We start from the raw sequence: 22,269 nt of genomic DNA on the forward strand, positions 1-22,269 counted from the left end.
GAAAATCTTGGTCGATTTATTTGTTTTGTTCCGACCATAATTCTGATTAAGTGCCTGTTTGGCACAATAGAAACGGATCCACTTCCAACTTCCGCTACACCAAACAAGGTGCTCATGCCAGCGGATTCATTGGCATCCCAAAAGCTTATAGGATGACGTTTCCCACTTCATTTTTTTTTCAAAAAATTCACGTGGATCCCATTTAAAACTATGATAATGTGTACAATATGATGTGACTCACATTTTGACTTTTTCTCACAAGTTTGCTTTAATATTTTTTATTATTTTATTCTACTTAACAGTCATTTACTTAATATTTTTATTTATTTAATGTATATTATTATTTTACTTAACGTTTTTTAATGAAAAAATAATTTATATGATTACTAATATTTAAAATAATCATTGTAATTTTGATATAAAAATTTTTAATTTTGATATAAAAATATTTAATAATTTATACCTGAAATTAATTTTAATAAAAAAATATATTTATTAAATTAAATTTAATATAAAAATTATAATTATTAATATTATAATATTTTAATTCAATAATCTTTTTATTAACGTCAGATTTTAATTTCAAACAAACCTGTCACAACAGCTTGAAGCCCACGATTTTTCCGTTACCATTGAAAGTGATTGTCCTATTTACCACTCCGTACAAAAGTAACCTTCATCTCGGACATCGTAACACAACGCTACCAAATGCAATTTCGTCGTCTTCAACAACGTCGTCTCTATTTGACGAAAAAAGAGAGAAGCAAATCATCACGGTCTGTTCTGTTAGCCCATGGAAGCAGGAACCGGTCCCCAATCTCTCATTCTCATGCTAAACACCATTTTATCTGTACGACTCCCCAAGCTGGAAACGCATATGTGAACACTTATATATACGTACACGTACATATATACGTATATATATGGATCCCGAGCAGACGTTCATACGCGTGCAAGAGCGGTTCTCGCAGATGCTGACGTCGAGAGTTAGAGCTACGTTGGAGTATATGTATCTGTTCATAGCCATCACTCTCTTCTGTATTATAGTGGTTATGCACGCCAACTATGTTCAACAGGTACGTGTAACAATCACGAATGATCTTAATCGTTTCGGGGAACTTTGTTCCTTCTTTTGGTTTACTTAATTTTGTTCTTTTTATGGGCAAATTAACTTGCAGTATTTGTCGTAATGTTAGGTTTTTAGATCCACTGTAGCTGTAAGTGCAAAAACTTGAATTTGACGATTTTACTTTTCTAGTTTGTACATTTTGGATTTGTGATTTCTTTTTTCCCCCCTTGGTCACTGGTTATACGGGGTTGAAGATGCCCATCAGTTGTTGTAGCTATAATTACTAACTTAGAGTTTTGAATTATTTCTATATATTTTTTTGTAGGTATAGATACCACCCTAGAACTGCGTTTGGTGTAGTTTTCCTTGGCTGAAAACCATCAAGGGTTTTAGGCTAAACAGATCTAAAACAGAAAAATGCATTGCTGTTTTAACAATGCCATTTTTTTGAATCCAAAAGAGATTTTATCGAAGGGATGCACTAAGTAGGTGCAATCCACAGAGAAGGGATTACAAAGCTAAGAAGCTAATGCTCTCACGAAAACGAGTACGCATGTCTGACATCCAAACTTAACAGAGCTAAGCCAATTATCCATGAATTAATTTGTGAGAAGATTCTTGGTCATTAAAGGTTCTATGATTCCTTCCCTTCCACACTAGCCAACAAATAGCTAAAGACGATGACGTGTTATGATTGAATGTGCAAAGTGCCACTATTGGCATCTACATTTTTGATGTTCCTATGGCATGAATTATATGTATTTTAGGAACAATTCTTTGCTTGAGTATGTGATCTATGAACATAGTAATTGAATAGAAATTTGTTTGAATGCATGACAATGTTGATCCGAACCAAGAATCAATGTAAATGTTTGAAGGTTTCACTGGTTTGATGCAAAAATATACAAATAGTATTTTGTTAGAATTTCTTAACGTCTTTTAATTTATTTTTATTAGGGGTACTGAATTTTATTTTCAAGTTTTTTTTTTTTAAATTTATTTTATATCATTAGCCAGCTGGTTCTTTGAATTAAGAGTGTTAATTTCCTTCTATCTTATGCAAATTTGTTGATGCAAAAAAAATCTTCTTTTGGCAAATGAAGCCCGGTTGTTCTAGTGAGCTATCAGGAGTTAAAACAACAGACGCCCAACTCATTCAAATTAAGGTATTTGATTTTCCACCTGGTACCTAAATCTTTACACATGTTTTCTTTCTTGCATTTTCTTTCATTATTTTGAGCAAATAATGAATTCTTCACTTTATGACTCAAACAATTGTGTTTTCTTTTGGGTGGAGAAGATAGTTTTTACCGAGGAATAACAAGGTGTGTCTCTCAAAATGACTTGAGCAATTGTAGTTGGAAGATTTAGCATTATTTTATGGAAGATCCACATATCATTATCTTGGACTTGGGGCATGAGCTTAAGATGATTGGAAAGTTGTAGAAAAGTTTTTGTGCACTTTGAGAAACATACTATTTTGTGATATACTTACTGATGAAAACCACTGTATGCTGAAGAAAAAGCAAGACACTTATGATCGTAGTCTAAGTGTTTTTATTTTATTGTTTTTAAGATAGAGAGGTGATTGATGAATGGTGGTAAGGGGTTACCACCTTTATGGAAAAGCTAGAAACTGTTTTCCTTCAAGAGTTTTCTTTTGGAGGTTCCTTCCTTTTAATGATTGCTATTTCATTCCCTGCTAATAAGCTGTCAATTCATGAGTTGAAATGAATAATTTTTGGGAAAGAGTTGGTGAAACTGTCATATTTAAGGCACTGACTTTTGTATCTTGGTGTAGATAACCAGTGCAGGCTTGTGGTCTCAGAATGAGTCAGAATCCACTGTGGTAGATGTCCCTGAAAGCAAGACTAAAATGGATGAAGTACAGACGGAAACTCTGGACGAAGAAGGATTGACATTTTCAGCTGCAAAGTTTTGGTTGAATTGGATTGGCTCGGGTGCTAGGAGAGGAAGAATGGCATTGAAGTTCTGGAAAAGTGATACTGATATTCTCGAACATCACGGTGAAAGCCTCAAGGCAACTGTTGATGAAGCAATTACTAAGACTGATAAAGAGGAGACACGTAACAGTTTTCCTTTATCTGTGAAAGAAACCCTTAAAGCAGCAATCATTCACTTTGTAAATAAGTGGCACAGACGCCTATCTTTTGTTTGGAGACATGCAGTGCAAATCATTGGAAATTTCCAGAAGTTGTGGGTGAGTAAATTAGAGAGATTATCTTTCTTACTTTTGAAATTATAATATTAGTAATTTTTGTTTGTAATTGTTGAATTAATTGGTAGTGCATGCACTGGCGTTGTTAATTTGTTTTGGATTTGAATGCATTCATTGTTACAGCTACCTGTCTTTTGGTGAGAAATTAAAAGATGAGTAAAATTGGATGTTTGATGCTTTGAAATCGCTGCTCATAGTGCCGTGATTTGTTGAATGATTCTGGTGATTTTGACTCTGCTTTTTCTCAGTTAAGAATATTATATGCATCTATTAACGTTTTGTTGGATAGAGAAAATTGCTTTCTACCAAATTGTGGGAAACTGGTGATCCCAATATGGAAGAAGTGCTTTTCTATGGGCATGAAAGCCCACCAAAATAACATAACAAAACCCCTACTAGAATGAGGAAAAATGATAAAATGCTACCTGAATAAGGAAACATAATATCACGACTTTGGGTGGTGTGTTGGTAAGCCGGCTCTGATCCCCTGGACAATGCTTAAAACTGAGTCACAATACCATTCCACACCTGAAGGTAGTGAACTGAAGGCAGTAGAATTTACATATCAAAAGAAAGATACAGGATATGTAGTAATATTATAAGAACAAGGAAACAAAAGATGTTCTTTCTAGACTTCCATAAATATATCGAGAGACAACTATTTATTCTATGTGTATATATGTTATTTTAGTCAATTTTACCCAGATTGTGCTTACATGAAATTTAATTTACATTTATGTTTCTATGTTTATTGAACAGATCCTTACTAAGCCCATCTTAATATGTGCTGTTATTGCCAGTTAATGTGCCTTTTGGTTGTTTTTATATTCTAGGCCTTTTAGCAAACTTGGTTAGTATTCTATGTCATTCCAACCTAGTCTACTATTGCATGTTGTTATGGATGTTTCCCAACTTCAAATCCCCATCCGCCCTCTCTCTCTCTATCTCTCCTCCAGTGATTATTTTTCACCGGTGCAGTTAAAATTTCTTCAGCTATGTAATTTAATAAAGCAAACTTTGTGCGCACTTCATTAAATCAGATGAGAATTTCTGGAGTCTCGTATTTAACATTTGTGAATACTAATTGCAAGTGCAGAATATTACAGGCATACAGTTGGATCTTGATGTTCCGAAGTGGTTGCATATACTTCACTTGGACAGGCTTAACTTGTATGCAGGCAAGTTAATCACCATTTTGTTTGCTAATTATCATATTTTTTCAATATTCGTAGTTGGTTTCCATTTGTTTTAAGACTTGATTTTCGTCAGTGTATGCAAATTGCAAGTAAGTCAAAATTGTTTTGCGCTCGAGATACTCTTTCTTGGGTGATTTAAATGTCAAATCACTGATTACATAAAATATGCAATTCTAGAACAACTTTTGGTCAATTATGTAGGTCTATCATTTGGTTTTTTTTCTAGATTTTGTTTCAAAGAATGATAGGAACTAAAAGGGGAAACATCTAAGTTAGTGTGAGAGAGTGCTATTTTTTAGGTAATTTTGGGGGTGGGGGGAAGATTCGAAGTCTTGACCCAAAGGTCTAGGATATGAGATGCCAAACACCAGACTAGTGGTGACTTCTGACGGTGGGATTATTCTAGTATTCTTCTGTTACTATAGGATCTCAATCATTTGATTGTACAGATGTTAATTTGCGTAGGCATTTGGTGTTGTTTAATGAAGGGTATTTTCAAAAGGACTGCACTTTGAATGTTCAAATATCATATGTTCTCCTCTTATATTTTTTTTAGACTCTTAAATTTGCTTACGCAGTCAAGAGGGCAAGGTTTAGACTACAAGAGAAGGTAAAGGGCTGTCCTTAGCATTATGTTCTCGACCTGAGCATCAGTCGTTTCCTCATTTAGTTCTCCAATGAAATATATTGAGTATGGTTGGTAAATAGTTTTCTGCCTGTTTCAGTGCAGTGGCTTGAGAACAAAAGCAAAGCATTTGAGCCTACTTATCTGTACACAATGGAAAAGGTAATTTCTCATTTTATTTGTTTATTTCTTAACTTCCATTGAGACACAACTTTGCCTTAGTATTTGGCCACTATACTGCTTTAGGTTTAAGGCTTTTTTTAAATCATAGGATTCTAGTATAAGGACCAAATTGGTTCACAGGGTTACTTCTTGCTACCTGAAGCAGCTAAGTCTCAGCATAACATACGAACAATCAACATCAGCATATCAGCTCGACATTCTTGCTTTGGGAACAGGTTATATTTCCTCAACCTAACCATGCCATTTTATATTTGTTTTTAATCTTTCCTTGAATTTGGTTAATTGTGGTCTATCACCATTGGTTTACAGCAATGCACTATTTCTTATTAATCTTATTACATTTTTGGGTTCAAATGGAATAGATTAAGGTTTTAATGCTTAGAGGGAAGTTGAATAATTTCATCAAGGATTCATGTAACCAATCCCAGATATTTGTTATTGAGGCTATAATAATGATATTGTAGGCTCGGAGTCTATTGTATTTTTTATTTGAAAAATCAACACTTCATCCATTAAGAAAATCTTTAGATCTACAGAGATAGTACTGCATTAATCGCATCTCAGCTTCTTGGCTGGGAGAGTATTTGTGTGATGATGAGCATCCCCAGAAGTTTTACTTCAACCGTAGAGATCGGAGTTGATACTGCTTCTTGTACTCAATGAACACAACAAGAAGCATGCTATGAGGAACACCCCTCTTTTCATTGCATAATTAAAATTTTTTTCGATATATAAATACTTTCAAGGATTGCCATTTAGTTGTTGAATGCTAATTGAGCTCTGGTCCTTCACTTTGTCTTCTTAGATTTTGTGTCATGTTCTTAACACATCAGTCAACATTTGGTTATGGTTGTCTTGAAAACCTTAACCTTTGAAACCTTTATAAATTATTTTCGTTAAATATCAAGTTAAACAATAAGGTTGTTGTCTATTGAATGTGTTGAGGTCACATCAATGTTATAATGTTTCCCAATTTAGTAGCAAATTACAGTAGTGTATCTGCAGGAAGGAATTATTAGATCACATAATTAATATTTTTCTCTTCCCAGGTGGCAGCAGCTTCTCATAAACAGAGTTGTTGGATATGATACAATATTGATGAATAGCTTGCTAAATTCTCCTGGTCAAGGTATTAACTGGTTTCCTGGATGCTTGTTGTGATGTATTTTTCCTGCATCACACGTTACGTCTTAATATGTCTCTAGCCTCGCGTCATCCTTTTTTTTGTGTGTGTGTGTGTTTGTCGAATGCTTGATTTGGATGCTATATATCAGCTGCTTATACATTGACATGGACTTTTAGTTAGTTCCTTAGTTGCCACCTTGTGTGGAAACACTGGTCTTGTTTGACTCAGCAAGAATGGCGCTATTTCTTTTCCTGCACTGCCATGGTTTTATGAAAGATGCATCTTTCAGTGGCATGTTAACATTATCAATATAATTTATTCTAATTAATTAAAAAAACTCTTTCAACATCAATAATATTTTAAGGTTTATTTTTCTTTATAAAATAACCAAAAAAATTTATAGCTATCACTCTACTTGGTGCCAACAATGGAGTTATATGCAGGGTTCAACTTGTTTCACATTTGCATCTAGCTTATATTGGCTGTCCAAATTCCATTGTATCATCTTTTTGATCAGTTATCATTATCCAAAAACTATAGGGAAGATCTTATGGATGTAAGTAATGCTAAAGTTTAGTACGCCTACAGATGGTTTTACACATTAATTTTTTCAAGGATATAAAATTTATTGTTTTCATTTGGATGGTGAGTGTTGTGTCTAAGCTTGTTCATGGATTCATTGCAGGTTATCTGTATAATTATCAAACCAGGGAGTTCTACAATCTTAGTTACACACATGAACCAGCACAAGGTCCTGCAAGATTTGGAGGTCTGTCAATTCAACGCCATCCTTAGTCATGTATTGCTTTCCTTGCAATGATATACTGGAGTATATTTTGGTTGAATGCAATTAATTTCACTTTAATTAATGGGTAAACATTGTGTTCATAAGAATTATGATTTTCCATTGTTTCCTTTCAGACTATCTCGTGACCAAGTGTGGCGTGCTTATGATGTCACTCTTTGTTTTTTTCACCACTACAATGTCAGTCTCATTTACATTGAGAGAGACACAGACACGCATGCTGAAGTTCACTGGTGTGCTTCATATATTTCTTATGATTTGTTTCTTTTATTCATTGGTGGTGGTAGGGTGGAGTGCAACCACCTCATGGGTGCCACAATTACACAAATTCTCCTCCCTAGTCTTCATTTGAATGTAATTAAGGCTTTCCCATCTCAAATTTTTGCAGTGCAGCTTCAACACCATGCTCGACATCGACTTCCAACATTTCAATTGATCTTTGTCCATGTGATTGAGTCTCTTGTTTTTGTTCCGGTAAGATTCTTTTTTTATTTATTTATTTTTCACAATCTGAAAGTGGCAGTTTAAGGAACAATTTTTTTTTTCTTCTAAGCTTGACTTTCTCCTTTTCTTTGAATACATTTTTTTGCTGTTGACTTCACCTTCATACTTGTTTTACAGATAATGATTGGAATCCTGTTCTTTTTGTTCGAGTTTTATGATGATCACCTGTTGGCCTTCATGGTTTTAATTCTTGTCTGGCTGTGTGAACTTTTTACGTTGATCAGGTGTCTCTCTCTCTCTCTCTCTCTGAGTCACTCTCTGTGTGTGTGTGTGTGCACATGCGTTTCTGTTTAGGTCTCTTCATGCCACTCCTTCCCTCGCGCTTGTCATGAAAGACTCTGGATTTTAGATTGCCTACGGACAGTGTTATTGACGAGGAGTGTGTATATTGGCCATCTATTCAGTCAAGGTGGCCTATTTGATAGCTTCTTTTTTTTTCCTGACACGAAAATCATCTCTGACTACGATAATAGAAGTTTGCTGTTTGTCTACTACCTATCGAGAGAGTATTTTCAATAGTTGCTATGGAGATGGTTGTCATGCCAGACCTTAGTTGCTCAAGTTGTCTATGTTACTTTGACATTACTATAATTCCTTTTTACTTCTTGCTGCCTGATGGAGTTGGAGGTTTAATTGGGGGCTTTCATGGATCTTATTCTTGTATATGGCCTCTGGTGAGCACTTAGCATCACCGTGCTACCTGATGTCCATGGAATTAGCTCTAGTTCTGGGCTTAATAGCTCTAGTTCTGGGCTTAAACCAGTTGGTCTCTCTAGACAAAGTACCGAAAGAATGGAGGGAAGCAAAGCAAGAGTGACCTCATCAAGAATGTACAGTTCTGGGATGATAGTTGTCGTCAATGGGACTCATAACAAGGGCTTATGAACACGTCAAACATTCAACAATCTGGTTCACATAGATACTGCCTTACAGAACCTTGAACAAGTCAAACATTCAACAATCTGGTCCACATAGATACTTATCACTATGCATATCTTATTTTCACTTACATGTGTGTTCTATGTGGTATGGTGTCTGAGCTGATGCTTGTTTTACTGGTCAGGCTATATATGCAACTATGCATGGGTGGACATATGTGTGTGTGCTTGCTTGCACTCTTTTCCTGCCCTTCTAACAAGGTTATGTGTGTCATCAAATTGCAGTGTCCGCACACCAATTTCAATGAAGTTCTTTCCTCGTTTCTTTTTGCTCTATTTTCTGGTTTTCCACATCTATTTCTTCTCATATGCTTATGGTATGATCCTGCCTCTCATTCAGCTCGCTTTTGTTTTAGTTGGGAAACTATTATTTTTCATCAGATAAATGACTTTAATCATTTCCCAGGTTTTTCATATTTGGCCCTCTCTACGACCGCTGCGTTTATGCAACATCTCATTTTATACTTTTGGAACCATTTTGAGGTAACAAACTCCCAATCAGCAGTCTTGTAAAACCGTATTTTTAGTGTTGGCATGGTCATTTATGTTTATATTTGAGTCAAAACCAGTAGTCATATAAGCTTTACATATATATAGCACTTCGTGCAAATTTGTTGATATGGTGCTGCCTGGTCTGTCCAGAACTATTTACATCTTTTTGTCATTTCCGCCATTTAGTCTGGGTAGGAACCCGTTTTACTTTTATCCCGTTCTTTTAGTCATTCTCTTTGAATTATTAGAAAGAGAGCAGCTGTTGAAGGAAATGAAGCAAGCTTGTGTCTAATGTATGGAAGTATGTAGGCTCAAAGCCACCATGATGTAATAGGTTTTTTGAACGGCGGACTCTTAGAACTAGGGTGTTATACCATCTTGCCATCTGCGTTAGTGCAGTTTCTGTTTCTCCTTCCCAAGAAAGTTTGAAATTTGGGTTTGTTCATATATATTATTTCGCTGTGCCTCTCTCAGGTTCCAACTCTACTGAGATTTATGCAAAATCGAAGATCACAGCATCCGCAACACCCAGACTTTCGTATCACTTCATCAACCATCCTTACATCAACTTTACACATCACAAGATTGAACACAAGAAACCCTGGTCAAGTCAATTCAGATTTGGCCTCTGGGCCAGCAGCATTGAGACCTGAATCTGACCAGGCAACTCCAGCACATGGAGCAGAAGCTCCTGGGGTTCCACAACGCTCGGAGAATGAAAACAGTGAAGGTAACCCTGTGCAAATTCCAGGTCAACCTGATCTTCAGCAAGCAGAAACAGGTGCCAGTTCTGGAACAATGAACTCATTTAGTTCACTGTTGCTATGGATCCTAGGTGGGGCTTCTTCTGAAGGCCTCAACTCATTTCTTTCCATGTTTAGAGATGTGAGAGACCAAGGACAAGTTTATCCCGAGTCCCCGGGGAATGAAAACCGTGCAACTGGTAATGGACAATAATAGTACTATAAAGATATTATGAAAAGGACTACTAATATTTCTCTGCTAGTTTTGGTGGCCTGTATTGTTTGTTTACAAATGATGATAATAGATTAACATGGCGGCCCCTTATTGTACTTCTACATAAGCAAACGGGGAAAGGTGGTCTAGAACAAAAGAAACTCATTTCTATAATGCACCTCCCTCTACTCACAAAATGCTTTCATTATGGTGGATGGTGCTCTTTCATTTTTTTTTTGTTTCCCAAGGTATCCCTAGGCAAGCCCAGGACTAATCTTCGGAGGTATGGTCAGCCTCTTATCGTACATCTACATAAACAATCGGGGAAAGGTGGTCTAGAACAAAAGGAACTCATTTCTATAATGTACTTCCCTCTGCTCACAAAATGTTCCCATTATGATAGAAAGTGCGCTTTCATTTTTTTTTCCAGGACTAATCCTCCGAGGTACGATCGGATGTCAAAGATGGGGACCTCTCCCAAAAAGGTTTTCTACATCCACAAGGACTTGAACACAAGATCTTGTTTAAGTGATTAGAGTCCCTTACCACTTAGGCCAACCTTCGTTGGTAATGCTCTTTCATTTTTGTGAATGTGATAGTATAACTTTTGAATTAGTGACTGTGTGTCGGAAGTAAATCTTGTTCTAGTGGCCAAGCCTCTTATGTTAAGGCTCTTGATCCATAAGAGATCATGGGTTCAAATTTCCATCAGAAGTGAAAGGTATTCCAGTCATTCGAGTAACTAACAAGTCACTCTCTAGTTCAATCACCAAGTTTTGTGGACCCTCACATTTACATAAATCAAGGGATAAGATGAATTGAATGACTGATTCCTTAACATTTTTGAATTCCACTTCACCCACTTTTCTATAACAAAATAATTAAAAAAAATGGGACTGCGTATACAATCTCAGCCTAGAACGCAGAAGCATAGCCGCATAGGCATAGCAGTATGTAAAGAAAGAGCGAACGGATGGACGGATGGTCAATGTGAGGCCCGTTAATGAAGCGGGTATAGATCGGACCCAATCCGATCTTTTTAGGACCCATTTTACATTTCTAGTCAGCGAGTGGCAGGCGGCATTTTTTTTGTGAACATTTGAGCTTTTACTGTGAGAGAGACGCTCGTGGTGTTCAAATTCTCTGAAAATGGCAGCAACCGCAATACCTTGCGCCGGTTACGTAGCTACTCGCGTTCCATTTCCAAACAAGCTTCGTCAACTCCAAAACTCTGCGTGGTGGATTCCGATAAATAGAAAGAATAAGTTGAAGAATCTCAATTCTCGTCTTCCTTCACCTCCAATTGCTGCTTTACCATTTGATCTATCTCCTCCTCCTATCGATAACGACTTCCTGGTGAGCCCTATGTCCTTCTTTTTCTCATAGAGATTGATATCTATACTTGTAATATATGCATATTTTCACAACGATTGAGTTGTGGCTCGCTCTTTGCAGGACACTATGACAGCCTCAGGGGCGAAGGTGTCAGAAGAAGGGGTTGTTGAAACATTTGAGAATGACGATGAAGCATTAGATTCTTTTGATAATGGAGTTGTGGTAATTTAATACTCTGTCTGCTATCTCATTTGTTGATTCAGTGCTCTTGTTGTTCTTGGTTTTGATGTTTGGATGACGGTGGATGAAATTCACTGCTCCAAAGTGATGTGGTTTATTTATAAGCATATTTTTGGTTAATTGGAGTGAATATTTTTTGGACGTCTACAGTGAGAGTGAAATTGGTGTTTTATGAAAGTGATCGCAGTTCATGCATTTTCTGAAAATTCAAATAATGATGATCAGAGAAGCTACTTCTCTACTGCACTTGGTTAGTGGATGAAAGTTGTTCCTGATGATTTTGTAACCTCATATGGTCTGTAAATGCTATGATCCCTATGCTTAGTTCCTTGATTTGGCTCATGGAAACTTTGAAGAGATGCGGAGAAAAGAAAAGTTTCCGTTGCCTTTCTTGTGTTGTCAAACATTTAGGTTTAGCACACATAACCACTTAGTTGGTCAAGGAAAGCCCGGTCAATGATGCCAATTGCCAATTTACCAATGACATGTTAAATCTTCTTCTCAGCAGTGCCTGTCTTCCTAAGTTATTTACTGATATGTGCAAGGGTCAAGATTGAAGTAGTTTCTGTATAAATTTATAAGCGTGACTGTTTTGTTAATGTTGGTTTAGCAATGTTGACAAAATTATTTGGAATTGCTTAGTCTTGGGTTCTGAAATGTCTTGAATAGGTGGAAGATGGCATAGAGATAGCTGTATGAGGTAAAATATCTATGTGGTTCGAAAAATTTAGGATGCCTCGACTTTCCTGGCGTTTTAATTTGTTGTTAGCAATTAATGCCAAATATGTGGTAAATACTTCAAATGCTTTGCTAGCAAGATTTAAAACAACATTGTGTATACATTTTGTTACAATCTACTCTTTTGCATGCTTCATTTATGTTAGCAATTTCTCAAGTTGGTGTTTCGTAGGACTTCTTTTTACCCAACTTGGCATGTTGGAGTGTTGCATTTTTTTCCCTTTTTAATGGTTTGAGGTGCAACTTGAAGGTCACAAGGTCAAACCATGGAAATAGCTTCTCTGCATATTATGCGGGGAGAAGGCTCTTTGCATGTCCCCAACCTTTCCCACTGCAGGAGTCTTGTACACGAGATTTGTTTATCTTCTTTTTTTTTTTAATAATTTGAACTCTTTTTGAGCATGCATATGTTGGTTCTTTGTTTTGATTCATATGCTTCTTTGGTGTCTTATGGCATAGGTTGTTGACCTTTCACATTTTGGACGAATAAGAGGTACTATTATGGTTTCCTACTTCATTCTTTTAATATTAGCTTGGTTATCTTGCATTTTAGTTTTACATTTTGAGGTGTTTGGGGGGGGGGGGGGGGGGGGGGGGGTGGTTCTTCTACTTCATATTTGAAAATTGACTTTCGTTATCTCTTTGATTGCTTTATATGTTTAGGTTAATTTGTAATGCATGATGTCGTTTTTACTAGATTAATGCTCTAAAGTTTTCCTAGTTAACAAAGAAATTGTATTCAATTTGTGTGAACTGTGAAGTCAGTGGAGATGACCGTGTGCACTTTCTTCACAACCAAAGCACCTCAAATTTTGAATGCCTTAAAGATGGACAGGTAAGCTAAGATTCTTTTGTATTTACATTATGAAGTTATGCTGCGGTCTCTGTGTGTGTGTATATGCGTGGAATGTTTTTTTAAGTATTTGTTGTGATAATATAGTTAATTGATGGAATTTGTTAACTTAATTTCCTTAGGGATGTGAGACTGTTTTTGTTACACCAACAGCTCGGACAATAGATATTGCTCATGCATGGATCATGGTAATCCCCGTTGTCATGCATATATCTCATAGTTATCATTTTTAGTAGTTCGTTGACTAACAAGTATTTTTGTGATATCCACAGAAGAATGCAATTATGTTAGTGGTCTCACCAACGATGAGTGGGATCATTGCTAATATGCTGAACAAGTATGTGCATCATGTTTGGGATATCTTTTTTATTTGAATTCTGTTTATGAATTTTGTATAGTCTACACTCTCTTTGTGGCCTTTTCATGAAATAATGTTAAGTTCACACTACGGAGGTTAAGACCTCAATCATTTTATTTTACAATTAACCAATGGACTTTTGCTTTGCAGTGTAGTTTTATAAGCAAGACCTAGAATAAGTTTTGAAGACGATATTATTGACAATTAAATTATGTGTATAGACACATTCTATTGAATCAATTGGATAAACAGTATGATGAAATAGAACAAGATAAATGTTGAGGTGGATGCATAGTTGACTGCAGAGGATGAAAGTTAAAACTGTTAGTGGTAACCATAGATAAGTGTTTCGAAGAGATGATTGATCTTGTTATGGGTAAGAGGACCATCAATAGGGTACAGTTTTTAAGAGGTACTTTCCTTTGGTATTTAAATGACCAATGTAAAGAAGTAGTGGACATTATGAATTACATGGTTTTCTTTTCGTTTTTAGGTATATATTTTTTGCTGACAAGGTGGAGATTCAAGATATCACTAAGCAAACTTGCTTCTTTATTTTAGCAGGACCTAAGAGCAACCAAGTATGGAAAGTTCTCAAATTATTTTGTACTCTATCTCTATATGTACAAATGAGATATTTACAAGGCTGGATTTATTGATCTTGATTGCTGCAACTGTGATATATAAACAGTTAATCCACAACCTGGATCTTGGTGATCTTGTTGGACAACCATGTGGCACGCATCGGCATTACAGTGTAAGACTATGATTTTGTAGATTCTTTCACAAGAAAGTTGAACCATTTGTTTCCTCATTTCTGAAATTGATTAGAGTTGCTATGCTTCTTGTAAAGGTAAAGACAAACATGTGGTCTAAGGCTAGAGTTGCAGAGGTGCAACCTACAGGTCACAAGTTCAATTCAGTCTCCACATATTATGTGGGGGTAAAGTCTGTATTCATCTTGCTTGTCCCCAACCCCGTCCACTACGGGAGCCTTGTGCACGGGTGTTGTTTACATTTTTGCTTCTTATAGAGGTCAACTGGACTAGTAGTGTACACTTGTTAAATTATTGGGGCTCTTGTTAGTCTTGTTGCAAGTGCTTAGTTCTTTTATCTGCCTAAATATATATTTCCTTCTTATTTTCTGACCAAAAGCATCATGTATTCTCTTTTCGGATCCTCTCATATGTTTCTCTCAGTCAAAGGAGGTCAATTTTTTGTATTGTAATTTCCTATGTGTAACACCAAAGGTTGGTTTATTATTAGTTTACTTTGCACTTTGATTTAAGCTTTAGTAATTATACAGTTCTTTTCAGAAGCCAAGTATGTGATCCAAAGATTCGATACTATGTAAAATGACACAAATCTGATAATTATGTACTGAATTAATCATGGGAGCTAATGGGATAAAAGGAAAATATGAAATATGGAGAATTTTCTTCTAGTATGGAAGTTATGTAGATTTGCAAACAAAGATGATTTAATCTGAATTAGGTTTTTTATAGGAACCTTTACTTATCTGTAGGTAAATGGAATGCCTGTAACTGTGGCAGTGGGAAATATCATTTCGGAAGAAGGTTTTTCACTATTGATGTCACCAGCAGCTGCTGGAACAGTGTGGAAAAATATTCTCTCTGAAGGAGCTATTCCATTGGGGTCTAATGCCTGGGAAAAAATAAGGATTATTCAAGGTGGTGAAGACTTGACTGCATGGTTCAGCTTACTTTCTTCTTCTTCTTCTTCTTCTTCTTCTTCTGTTTGCCCTGTTACTGGTTTACTCATTTTCAGTAACTTCATGATTGACCTTTGCAGGAAGGCCGGCTCCTGGTAATGAGCTTACAAATGAATTCAATGTACTAGAGGCTGGTCTCTGGAACTCAATTTCTCTAGACAAGGGTACCTCAACTGCTCATCTCAATTCTGTGTGATCAGAAGGATATGAGAATGGCTGATATCGTTCGTATATTTCCAGGGTGCTACAAAGGACAAGAGACAATTTCCAGACTCATAACATATGATGGAGTCAAGCAAAGACTATGGGGCCTTTGTCTCTCAGCACCAGCACAACCTGGCAGCTCGATTTTTGTTGATGGGAGAAAGGTAGGACTTAGGAGTCATTTGCTCATTCAACGTGCTTTTCAAACTGCCTTTTCTCATTAATTCTCCATGTAGCTCTCTTTTCTTTTTCATTTTAATGTGGATGTGTGCAGGTGGGCAAGCTGACTAGCTACACATCTGGCCGGAAAGACTCCGAGCATTTTGGTTTAGGCTATGTCAAGAAGCAAGCTGCCACATCTGGAGATACTGTTGTCGTTGGGGACAACGTTATGGGGAAAGTGGTGGAAGTTCCCTTTCTTGCCCGGCAATGTCCACCATCGAAGGCTCAAAACCAGAGTTCCTTAATTATTTAATCTAAGTTTAACTTGCATATGGTAGGGTCCCTATTTCCTCCGACTCTTCAGCTATATCCTTTTTTACACTTGAAAGTTGAAAGGGTCAGTGATCTGCTATGGTTATTATATGGTGAAGTCTTTTTTAAGTTAAAGGCCATGGAAGTATGTGGGTTGTAGAGGGGTCCGTGAGAAAGATATCATCTTTATTTTCTTATTTTTTATTTTTCAGTTTTCATTTTTTCACTGATGTAGAATAAAAAATTAAGTTGGCCATGTTACTATCATCCTGGGTAATCATCAAGCACAAGAGCATGAATCAACCCGACAACCCGTTGTTATTTCTTTTGGTCAGTGCTAGTTGCTACCATCTAAAACACATGTATAGCATCTTTACTCTTTTTCTTTTTTTTTGAAATTTGAACTTTTATGTTAATGATGGGTTTTCTTTTAGCTGTGGTTATTTATCTGAAAGCCAGTAATAGATTTGCACTTATGCTTATGATATTGCAATGAAGGTTTGTCTGGCTTTCGAAAAAAAAATGAAATTCCTTCACTATTTACAACATGATTTGTAGAATTAGCATCTATAGTGACTTTTAAACTGTGGATCATGAAGACAGAGGAAGAGAGGGATCGGAAGAAATCGAAGGTAAGCAACCAAGAGAGAAATTGAAGCTCCCTTAAATTGTGGAAGGTCCTCTTACTGCCCTCCATCAGTTTTATTTGGAGGTACGAGAGTTCCTATGATTAGAGGTTATTTCACTTCCATGCCCCACATTTTGCTAAATTTTGGATTAATCCACCCGCTTTTCCTGACGACCATGATATCTACATCTATTTTCAGTTTCTTATCTTCTTTTCCAGGCTTTTCTGCCTTGCTAATCAACATGTAGCAACAACTAAGTTTCGACTCATTTTTCTATATATATACACAATTTTGTCTAATCACAAATGCTAACTAGTTCCCTGTCGACATATATATCGAAATCCTGCATTGCTTTTCTGTTTGGGTAGACATCATGAGTGAATACTGATACGAGTAATACAGACTGATATATTTAGAGAAATGATAGAAAGTATATATTTAGAGAGACAAGCAATGTCTATATTACTCGTGTCAGTCTACATTTATGATGTCTACATATATATTGCAAAGATATTGCAGGTTGTCGTCTAAAATCTAATTCAATCTGTGCGGGAAGAAATCCCACGTTTAATTGCATGCGTCTGTCTCGCAGGTAATAAGTGTTAGATGTTTATTAGGATCATCAAACTTGACCTTCGCCTTGATTCAATTTTGTCAAAACCTTCGACCAATTGCTTGATTTGATTCTTTTTACATTATTTACAGTGAATCTTGTCTTTTATTTCCTCTATATTTATATTAGGGTTATATCCATGTAGACCCCCGAAACTTTGGTCTGCTTGCATATGCGCACCTTTCATATGGTAATGTGGTATATGATAAGAACCCAACCACCAACACATGACACCCAAGGCCCAACTCCCACCCACTCATAGGCTGAGCTGTCCCAAAGGCCCACAGGCCTAACCTGGGTATACCCTGGTCCAATCCTCCTGAAAAACCTTGGTATCATGTGAAGGGGTGGGCACACTTATAAAGTGCACCCTCATGCCCGCATCTTTCAATGTGGTATTTATCAGTATATAAGTGTAAAACACTTGTAAGGAGACCTAACTTCAGGGGTTCTGCTTGTATATAGTCCGTACTAATTTCCCCGTACATTACAGAAATTGTTAGGGACTCCCTATCAGGCTATCACACCTTCCCCTGCAATTTCTTAACCTCATCCACCAACAAAGAAATGATGAGAAGAAAACTGAGTTGCATGTTAGTATTTGTCTGCCCATGTCGAGCCAAAAATGTGGCTCGATTGGTCAATTTGTTAGGTTCATGATAGCTCTCTCGATCAGGCCTTTTCATTTGGTTTTCTTTTCAATATACTTTGGTCTACACATCTCTTTCTTAGACTATCTTTTATATTTGAAAGACCTTTCATTTGGTTTTCTTTTCTATATACTTCGGTCTACACTGACTACGCAACTTTTCATTTGGTTTTCTTTTCAATATACTTTATAGTCTACACATCTCTTTCTTCGACTGTCTTTTAAATTTGTGTGGAAGTGGCGAGACTTCTGACCCAATGGCCGGCTTAATTAGGTAGATTAAATTGATTAATAAGCCAGTATGATGTTTGCTTTTCGCAATAAATAATGTAAGCAAGCATCTTTATACAATTGAAGTAACAAAGGGGACAAAAAAATCGTTCAACTCAATTTTGCATTGTTTATTTTTCACTTATTTTATTAGTAAAATATATTTTAAAAAAAAGATACAAAGAAAACTAAGTCGCTCTGAATTAACTAAGTCGCTCTGAATTAAACACCTTATACTGGGTCGTAAAGACATGAGTTTAGACTCATATTGAATATTCAAAAAATAAATTTAAACGATGTCGTTCTCGGTTAAAGCAATATTTGAAGTTGAAAGTCTAAACCCATGGTTGGTTACTTTCCAACGAAATCATATGTGAGGATTGAATTAATTCTTGATCTTTATTGAGAAAATGATTCAAAAGTATTTGCACTAAATGGTTAATTATGACTGTGTTGTAGTCTTGTTAAAAAACCTTTGTTTTGGATTATTTGTTTTAAAAGAGCTTAGGAAAAGCAGAAAACAAAAAAAAAAAAAAAACCGTTTAAATATGGGCCTAGTATATATATAAGACAAACCATAGCTTAGCTTCCCAACCCAACATTTCAGTATTTTCTACTGGATGCTCTGAGCAGCAATCCTGATCGCTTACGCCAATTTTGCAGGCGCGTATGTTAAGTTCTTGGTACTCTCCTACGGCGCGTGCGTAACTGTTCCTCAGCGAAATTCAATCAACTGAGTACCCACCCAGCAGCCATGGCTGAGAGCTTTGATGGAGTAAAAGAAGAGAGTTTTGACCAGGTTTGATTAATTGATCCTCACAGCTATCCGAATCCAACAAATAGAATCTACCCACAAAAGTTCTCTCCGTATAACCGAAATTGAGACGATTACTTTCTTTCAACCAAACCTTGCCAAATCTCGAAATAGAAAGTTCCAGAATTTGAGATGCAGAAACTTGATTTGGTACTGATTTTCTCCTTTCTTTCTCTCACCTATGCAGCCTCAAACACATCAACAACATGTCCCATAGACCTTAGTTATGTTCTGAGAATCCCATGGAACTCCTCTGGCTGCCAGAGCTACCATCCACCAGTAAACCCAACAGACAACACCAAGAGTCCTTGTTGCCAGGCCCTTCTCTCACTCTTTGGCATAGGCCTTGCACAGAACCTGAAAAAGACCACTCTATTTCAACTTCCAAACTTGAACGCATCCACTTCTTGCCTTGAAGATTTTCAGGCAAAACTCACCTCTCTCTCTCTTCCAGGCAATCTTGTTCCTCTTTGCTTGGACCCTATGCAGTTTGTCTTGACACGAAACATTTGTGCAAATATTGAGACATCTCAGGATTGGCTTTCCAAATTGGGTAAGTCAACACCTCTTGATTCTGGTTGCAGTCCTGATCTTACTGATCTTACATCCTGTGATGCTTGTGTGGCTGCTGGGTTTAAGGTTCAGTCCATGTTGCTGTTAATTGATGGTAATAAAACTCATGCCACTGATTGTTTTTATTTCACAATTCTTTATGCTGCTGGTATTGTTAACAAGTTGGGTCCTGAGAGTGATGGTGCTGCGTCATGTATATTTGGCTTGTCCTTAAATTCACAAGTGGGTTCAGCTCATAAGGGCCACTCATCTCTTGTTTTTGGGTTAACTGGGGCTAGTGTTGCTGTTCTGGTCATGTCTTGTTTTCTAGGAATGTACTTTTGGTGGGATAAGAGGTGGAGAAAGAAAAGGGTTGGCGGGTCTAATTCAGGTTTTGGTTCTGGTTTTGATTTAGATGAACAAGGTTCTAGGCCAAAACTGAGGCCAAATACGGGTTCAATTTGGTTCAAAATTGAAGATCTTGAGAGGGCAACAAATAAATTTTCTCAGAAGAATTTTATTGGAAGAGGTGGGTTTGGTTTTGTTTACAAGGGAGTTTTGCCAGATGGAACAGAGGTTGCGGTTAAGCAGATTATAGAATCTGATTTCCAGGGTGATACTGAATTTCGCAATGAGATTGAGATTATTAGCAATTTGAAGCATCGGAATTTGGTACCTCTTAGAGGGTGTTGTGTGGTTGATGGTGACGAGAATTATCATGAGAGTGGGAGCCAGAGGTATCTTATTTATGATTACATGCCGAATGGGAATCTTGATGATCACTTGTTTCCATCGCCGAATAATGGAGGAACACGATTGAATTGGCCCCAAAGAAAGAGCATAATTTTGGATGTGGCTAAGGGCTTAGCTTATTTGCACTATGGAGTGAAGCCTGCAATATACCATAGGGACATTAAGGCCACAAACATATTATTAGATGTTCATATGAGAGCTAGAGTTGCAGATTTCGGGTTGGCCAAGCAGACCAGGGAAGGCCAGTCTCATCTCACTACTAGAGTGGCAGGAACTCATGGGTACTTGGCCCCTGAATATGCACTTTACGGGCAATTGACTGAGAAGAGTGATGTGTATAGCTTTGGAGTGGTGGTGTTAGAGATAATGTGTGGGAGAAAAGCTCTTGATTTGTCTTCATCGGGTTTGCCACAAGCATTTTTGATCACCGATTGGGCTTGGTCATTTGTGAAAACTGGGAAAACACATGAGGCTTTGGATCGTTATCTTTTGAAAGATGATGATTCCGTGAATTCCAATCCAAAAGCAATAATGGAGAGATTTGTGCAGGTGGGGATATTGTGTGCTCATGTGATGGTGGCTTTAAGGCCTACCATTTTGGAGGCACTGAAAATGTTGGAAGGTGACATTGAAGTTCCTCCTATCCCGGATCGGCCAGTGCCCCTTGGTCATCCTTCATTTCACAGTCATGGTGATACTTTCAGCATCTCACCAGCATTGAGCGGGCCACAGTTACATACTGGGGACTTGCTTAGGTAAGCATGCAAATTTGTAATCGTTATTCTCTCTGCATTGCCTGAAATGATGCGCGGAAAGTGTAAAAATAGTTGTGGAAGACCCTGACTTGAAGTGTTCAAAAATCTGTTTTACGAATAAAACCGATGTAACATAAGAGAATTTGAAACAATGAGCAACCTCTTGGGAACATTGGTGATAACCCTACGAATCCAAGTTCTGGTGTCTCTATTCTGAGCCTAACAATTGCATGGAGTTAAATTCATCGATGTGCACACCAAAAAGGGGGAGACTTCGTTACTTATTAGCGCCATTGAAGGTTTGAAGAAGATGAATTTGAGTATATAATGTCTCTTTTTAACTGACAAAGGTAGCGTTGACGTCAGTTCAATTGTCAAGATAGACGTGAAGGCTCCAAAATGGGGAAATCAGCTACTTCCTGAATGAGTTGGAAGGCTTCTTAACATCTTCTTTCAATGTTATCTGTGCATAATTGAATCACATAGGCTTGCTCTTTAAAGAAGAACCATATGTCATATCAATGGCAATGGCATGTTTTTATTTACTCAGTTTTTATAGCTGAGAAACTTGATTATGATTGTACTGTAGTTGTATTTTGCAAGACTGATGCAATGCACTCGACAGGTTTATTGGCTTTGGAGAAAAATAGGCACTTCAATCAAGTTTCTATCCTTTGAAACTTTTGAACCTATGCAGTTTTTTTCCTTTGTATTCTCTGAGCTATCTTTTGTAAAGAATTGTGGGTTGTGCCTGCTTTTCTAAATGTAATTCAAGCCTTGATAGAAACTTTGATATGGCCCTGCTAAATTGTTCATGGCTTTTGGGGGATACAAGTTATGAGATTTTACTGCTATTAATCGTGGGAGTAGGCCTGCATATATCTTGCCCTTTCCCGATCTGGGCCCTACTGTAATAAAGGTATTGTACATGGGAGTTGTTTATCTTAACCTTTGTTGAATGGTAAAGTAATACCAGATGTATATATACTTTCTTGTTATTAATTGAATTCTTCATTTTGTTTGGGGAAAATTAAGGATAAGTCTCTCATTGGAAAGTTTTGTTCCAATAAGGACACTCTTAAAAGTCTTATTCTATAAAGTCCATATAGTTTGAACTAATATTCCAAGAAGTATAAAAAGTCAAAATATATGGGTTTATTGTCTAA

At 36.8% G+C, this 22,269-nt stretch overlaps 3 protein-coding genes across 7 annotated transcripts; all 3 read left to right on the forward strand.

The window, feature by feature from the left end:
• Positions 1–694: 694 nt before the first annotated feature.
• Positions 695–10,349, forward strand: LOC119984770 (membralin-like protein At1g60995). Of its 4 annotated transcripts, none has more exons than XM_038828871.1 (14): positions 695–1,076; positions 2,173–2,235; positions 2,871–3,290; positions 4,405–4,486; positions 5,230–5,291; positions 5,433–5,527; positions 6,362–6,441; positions 7,124–7,207; positions 7,360–7,476; positions 7,632–7,717; positions 7,865–7,971; positions 8,911–9,002; positions 9,092–9,168; positions 9,652–10,349. In XM_038828871.1, exons 1-14 carry the CDS (start codon positions 924–926, stop codon positions 10,132–10,134), a joined length of 2,001 nt encoding a protein of 666 aa, XP_038684799.1. In that variant the 5' UTR covers positions 695–923; the 3' UTR covers positions 10,135–10,349. The 4 variants fall into 4 exon arrangements, with proteins under 4 accessions (XP_038684799.1, XP_038684800.1, XP_038684801.1 ...); XM_038828872.1 differs by having other exon boundaries at positions 4,415–4,486; positions 5,235–5,291; XM_038828873.1 differs by lacking the exon at positions 2,173–2,235.
• Positions 10,350–11,189: 840 nt separating this feature from the next.
• LOC119984144 (putative transferase At1g60990, chloroplastic) lies at positions 11,190–17,631 on the forward strand. Of its 2 annotated transcripts, none has more exons than XM_038827961.1 (13): positions 11,190–11,490; positions 11,590–11,691; positions 12,907–12,940; positions 13,209–13,282; positions 13,423–13,488; positions 13,573–13,637; positions 14,152–14,239; positions 14,350–14,415; positions 15,184–15,349; positions 15,471–15,554; positions 15,631–15,758; positions 15,869–16,090; positions 16,627–17,631. In XM_038827961.1, exons 1-12 carry the CDS (start codon positions 11,284–11,286, stop codon positions 16,067–16,069), a joined length of 1,281 nt encoding a protein of 426 aa, XP_038683889.1. In that variant the 5' UTR covers positions 11,190–11,283; the 3' UTR covers positions 16,070–16,090; positions 16,627–17,631. The 2 variants fall into 2 exon arrangements, with proteins under 2 accessions (XP_038683889.1, XP_038683888.1); XM_038827960.1 differs by having other exon boundaries at positions 16,668–17,631.
• A 1,212-nt stretch (positions 17,632–18,843) lies between these two features.
• Positions 18,844–21,972, forward strand: LOC119984142 (probable receptor-like protein kinase At1g11050). The gene has a single exon (XM_038827955.1). It carries the CDS (start codon positions 19,176–19,178, stop codon positions 21,105–21,107), a length of 1,932 nt encoding a protein of 643 aa, XP_038683883.1. The 5' UTR covers positions 18,844–19,175; the 3' UTR covers positions 21,108–21,972.
• The last annotated feature ends 297 nt before the right edge of the window (positions 21,973–22,269 follow it).

The sequence above is a fragment of the Tripterygium wilfordii genome, chromosome 18, assembly GCF_013401445.1.
Source record: "Tripterygium wilfordii isolate XIE 37 chromosome 18, ASM1340144v1, whole genome shotgun sequence".
NCBI lineage: Eukaryota > Viridiplantae > Streptophyta > Magnoliopsida > Celastrales > Celastraceae > Tripterygium > Tripterygium wilfordii.

Coding starts and splice junctions, on each gene's coding strand:
- LOC119984770 (XM_038828871.1), top strand. CDS start 924: ATGGATCCCGAGCAGACGTTCATACGCGTGCAAGAGCGGTTCTCGCAG. Junction 5,292..5,432: donor ATCTGTACACAATGGAAAAG/GTAATTTCTCAT, acceptor ATTGGTTCACAG/GGTTACTTCTTGCTACCTGA. Junction 7,208..7,359: donor AGGTCCTGCAAGATTTGGAG/GTCTGTCAATTC, acceptor GTTTCCTTTCAG/ACTATCTCGTGACCAAGTGT.
- LOC119984144 (XM_038827961.1), top strand. CDS start 11,284: ATGGCAGCAACCGCAATACCTTGCGCCGGTTACGTAGCTACTCGCGTT. Junction 11,692..12,906: donor CTTTTGATAATGGAGTTGTG/GTAATTTAATAC, acceptor CTTATGGCATAG/GTTGTTGACCTTTCACATTT. Junction 15,555..15,630: donor CTCAATTTCTCTAGACAAGG/GTACCTCAACTG, acceptor GTATATTTCCAG/GGTGCTACAAAGGACAAGAG.
- LOC119984142 (XM_038827955.1), top strand. CDS start 19,176: ATGCAGAAACTTGATTTGGTACTGATTTTCTCCTTTCTTTCTCTCACC.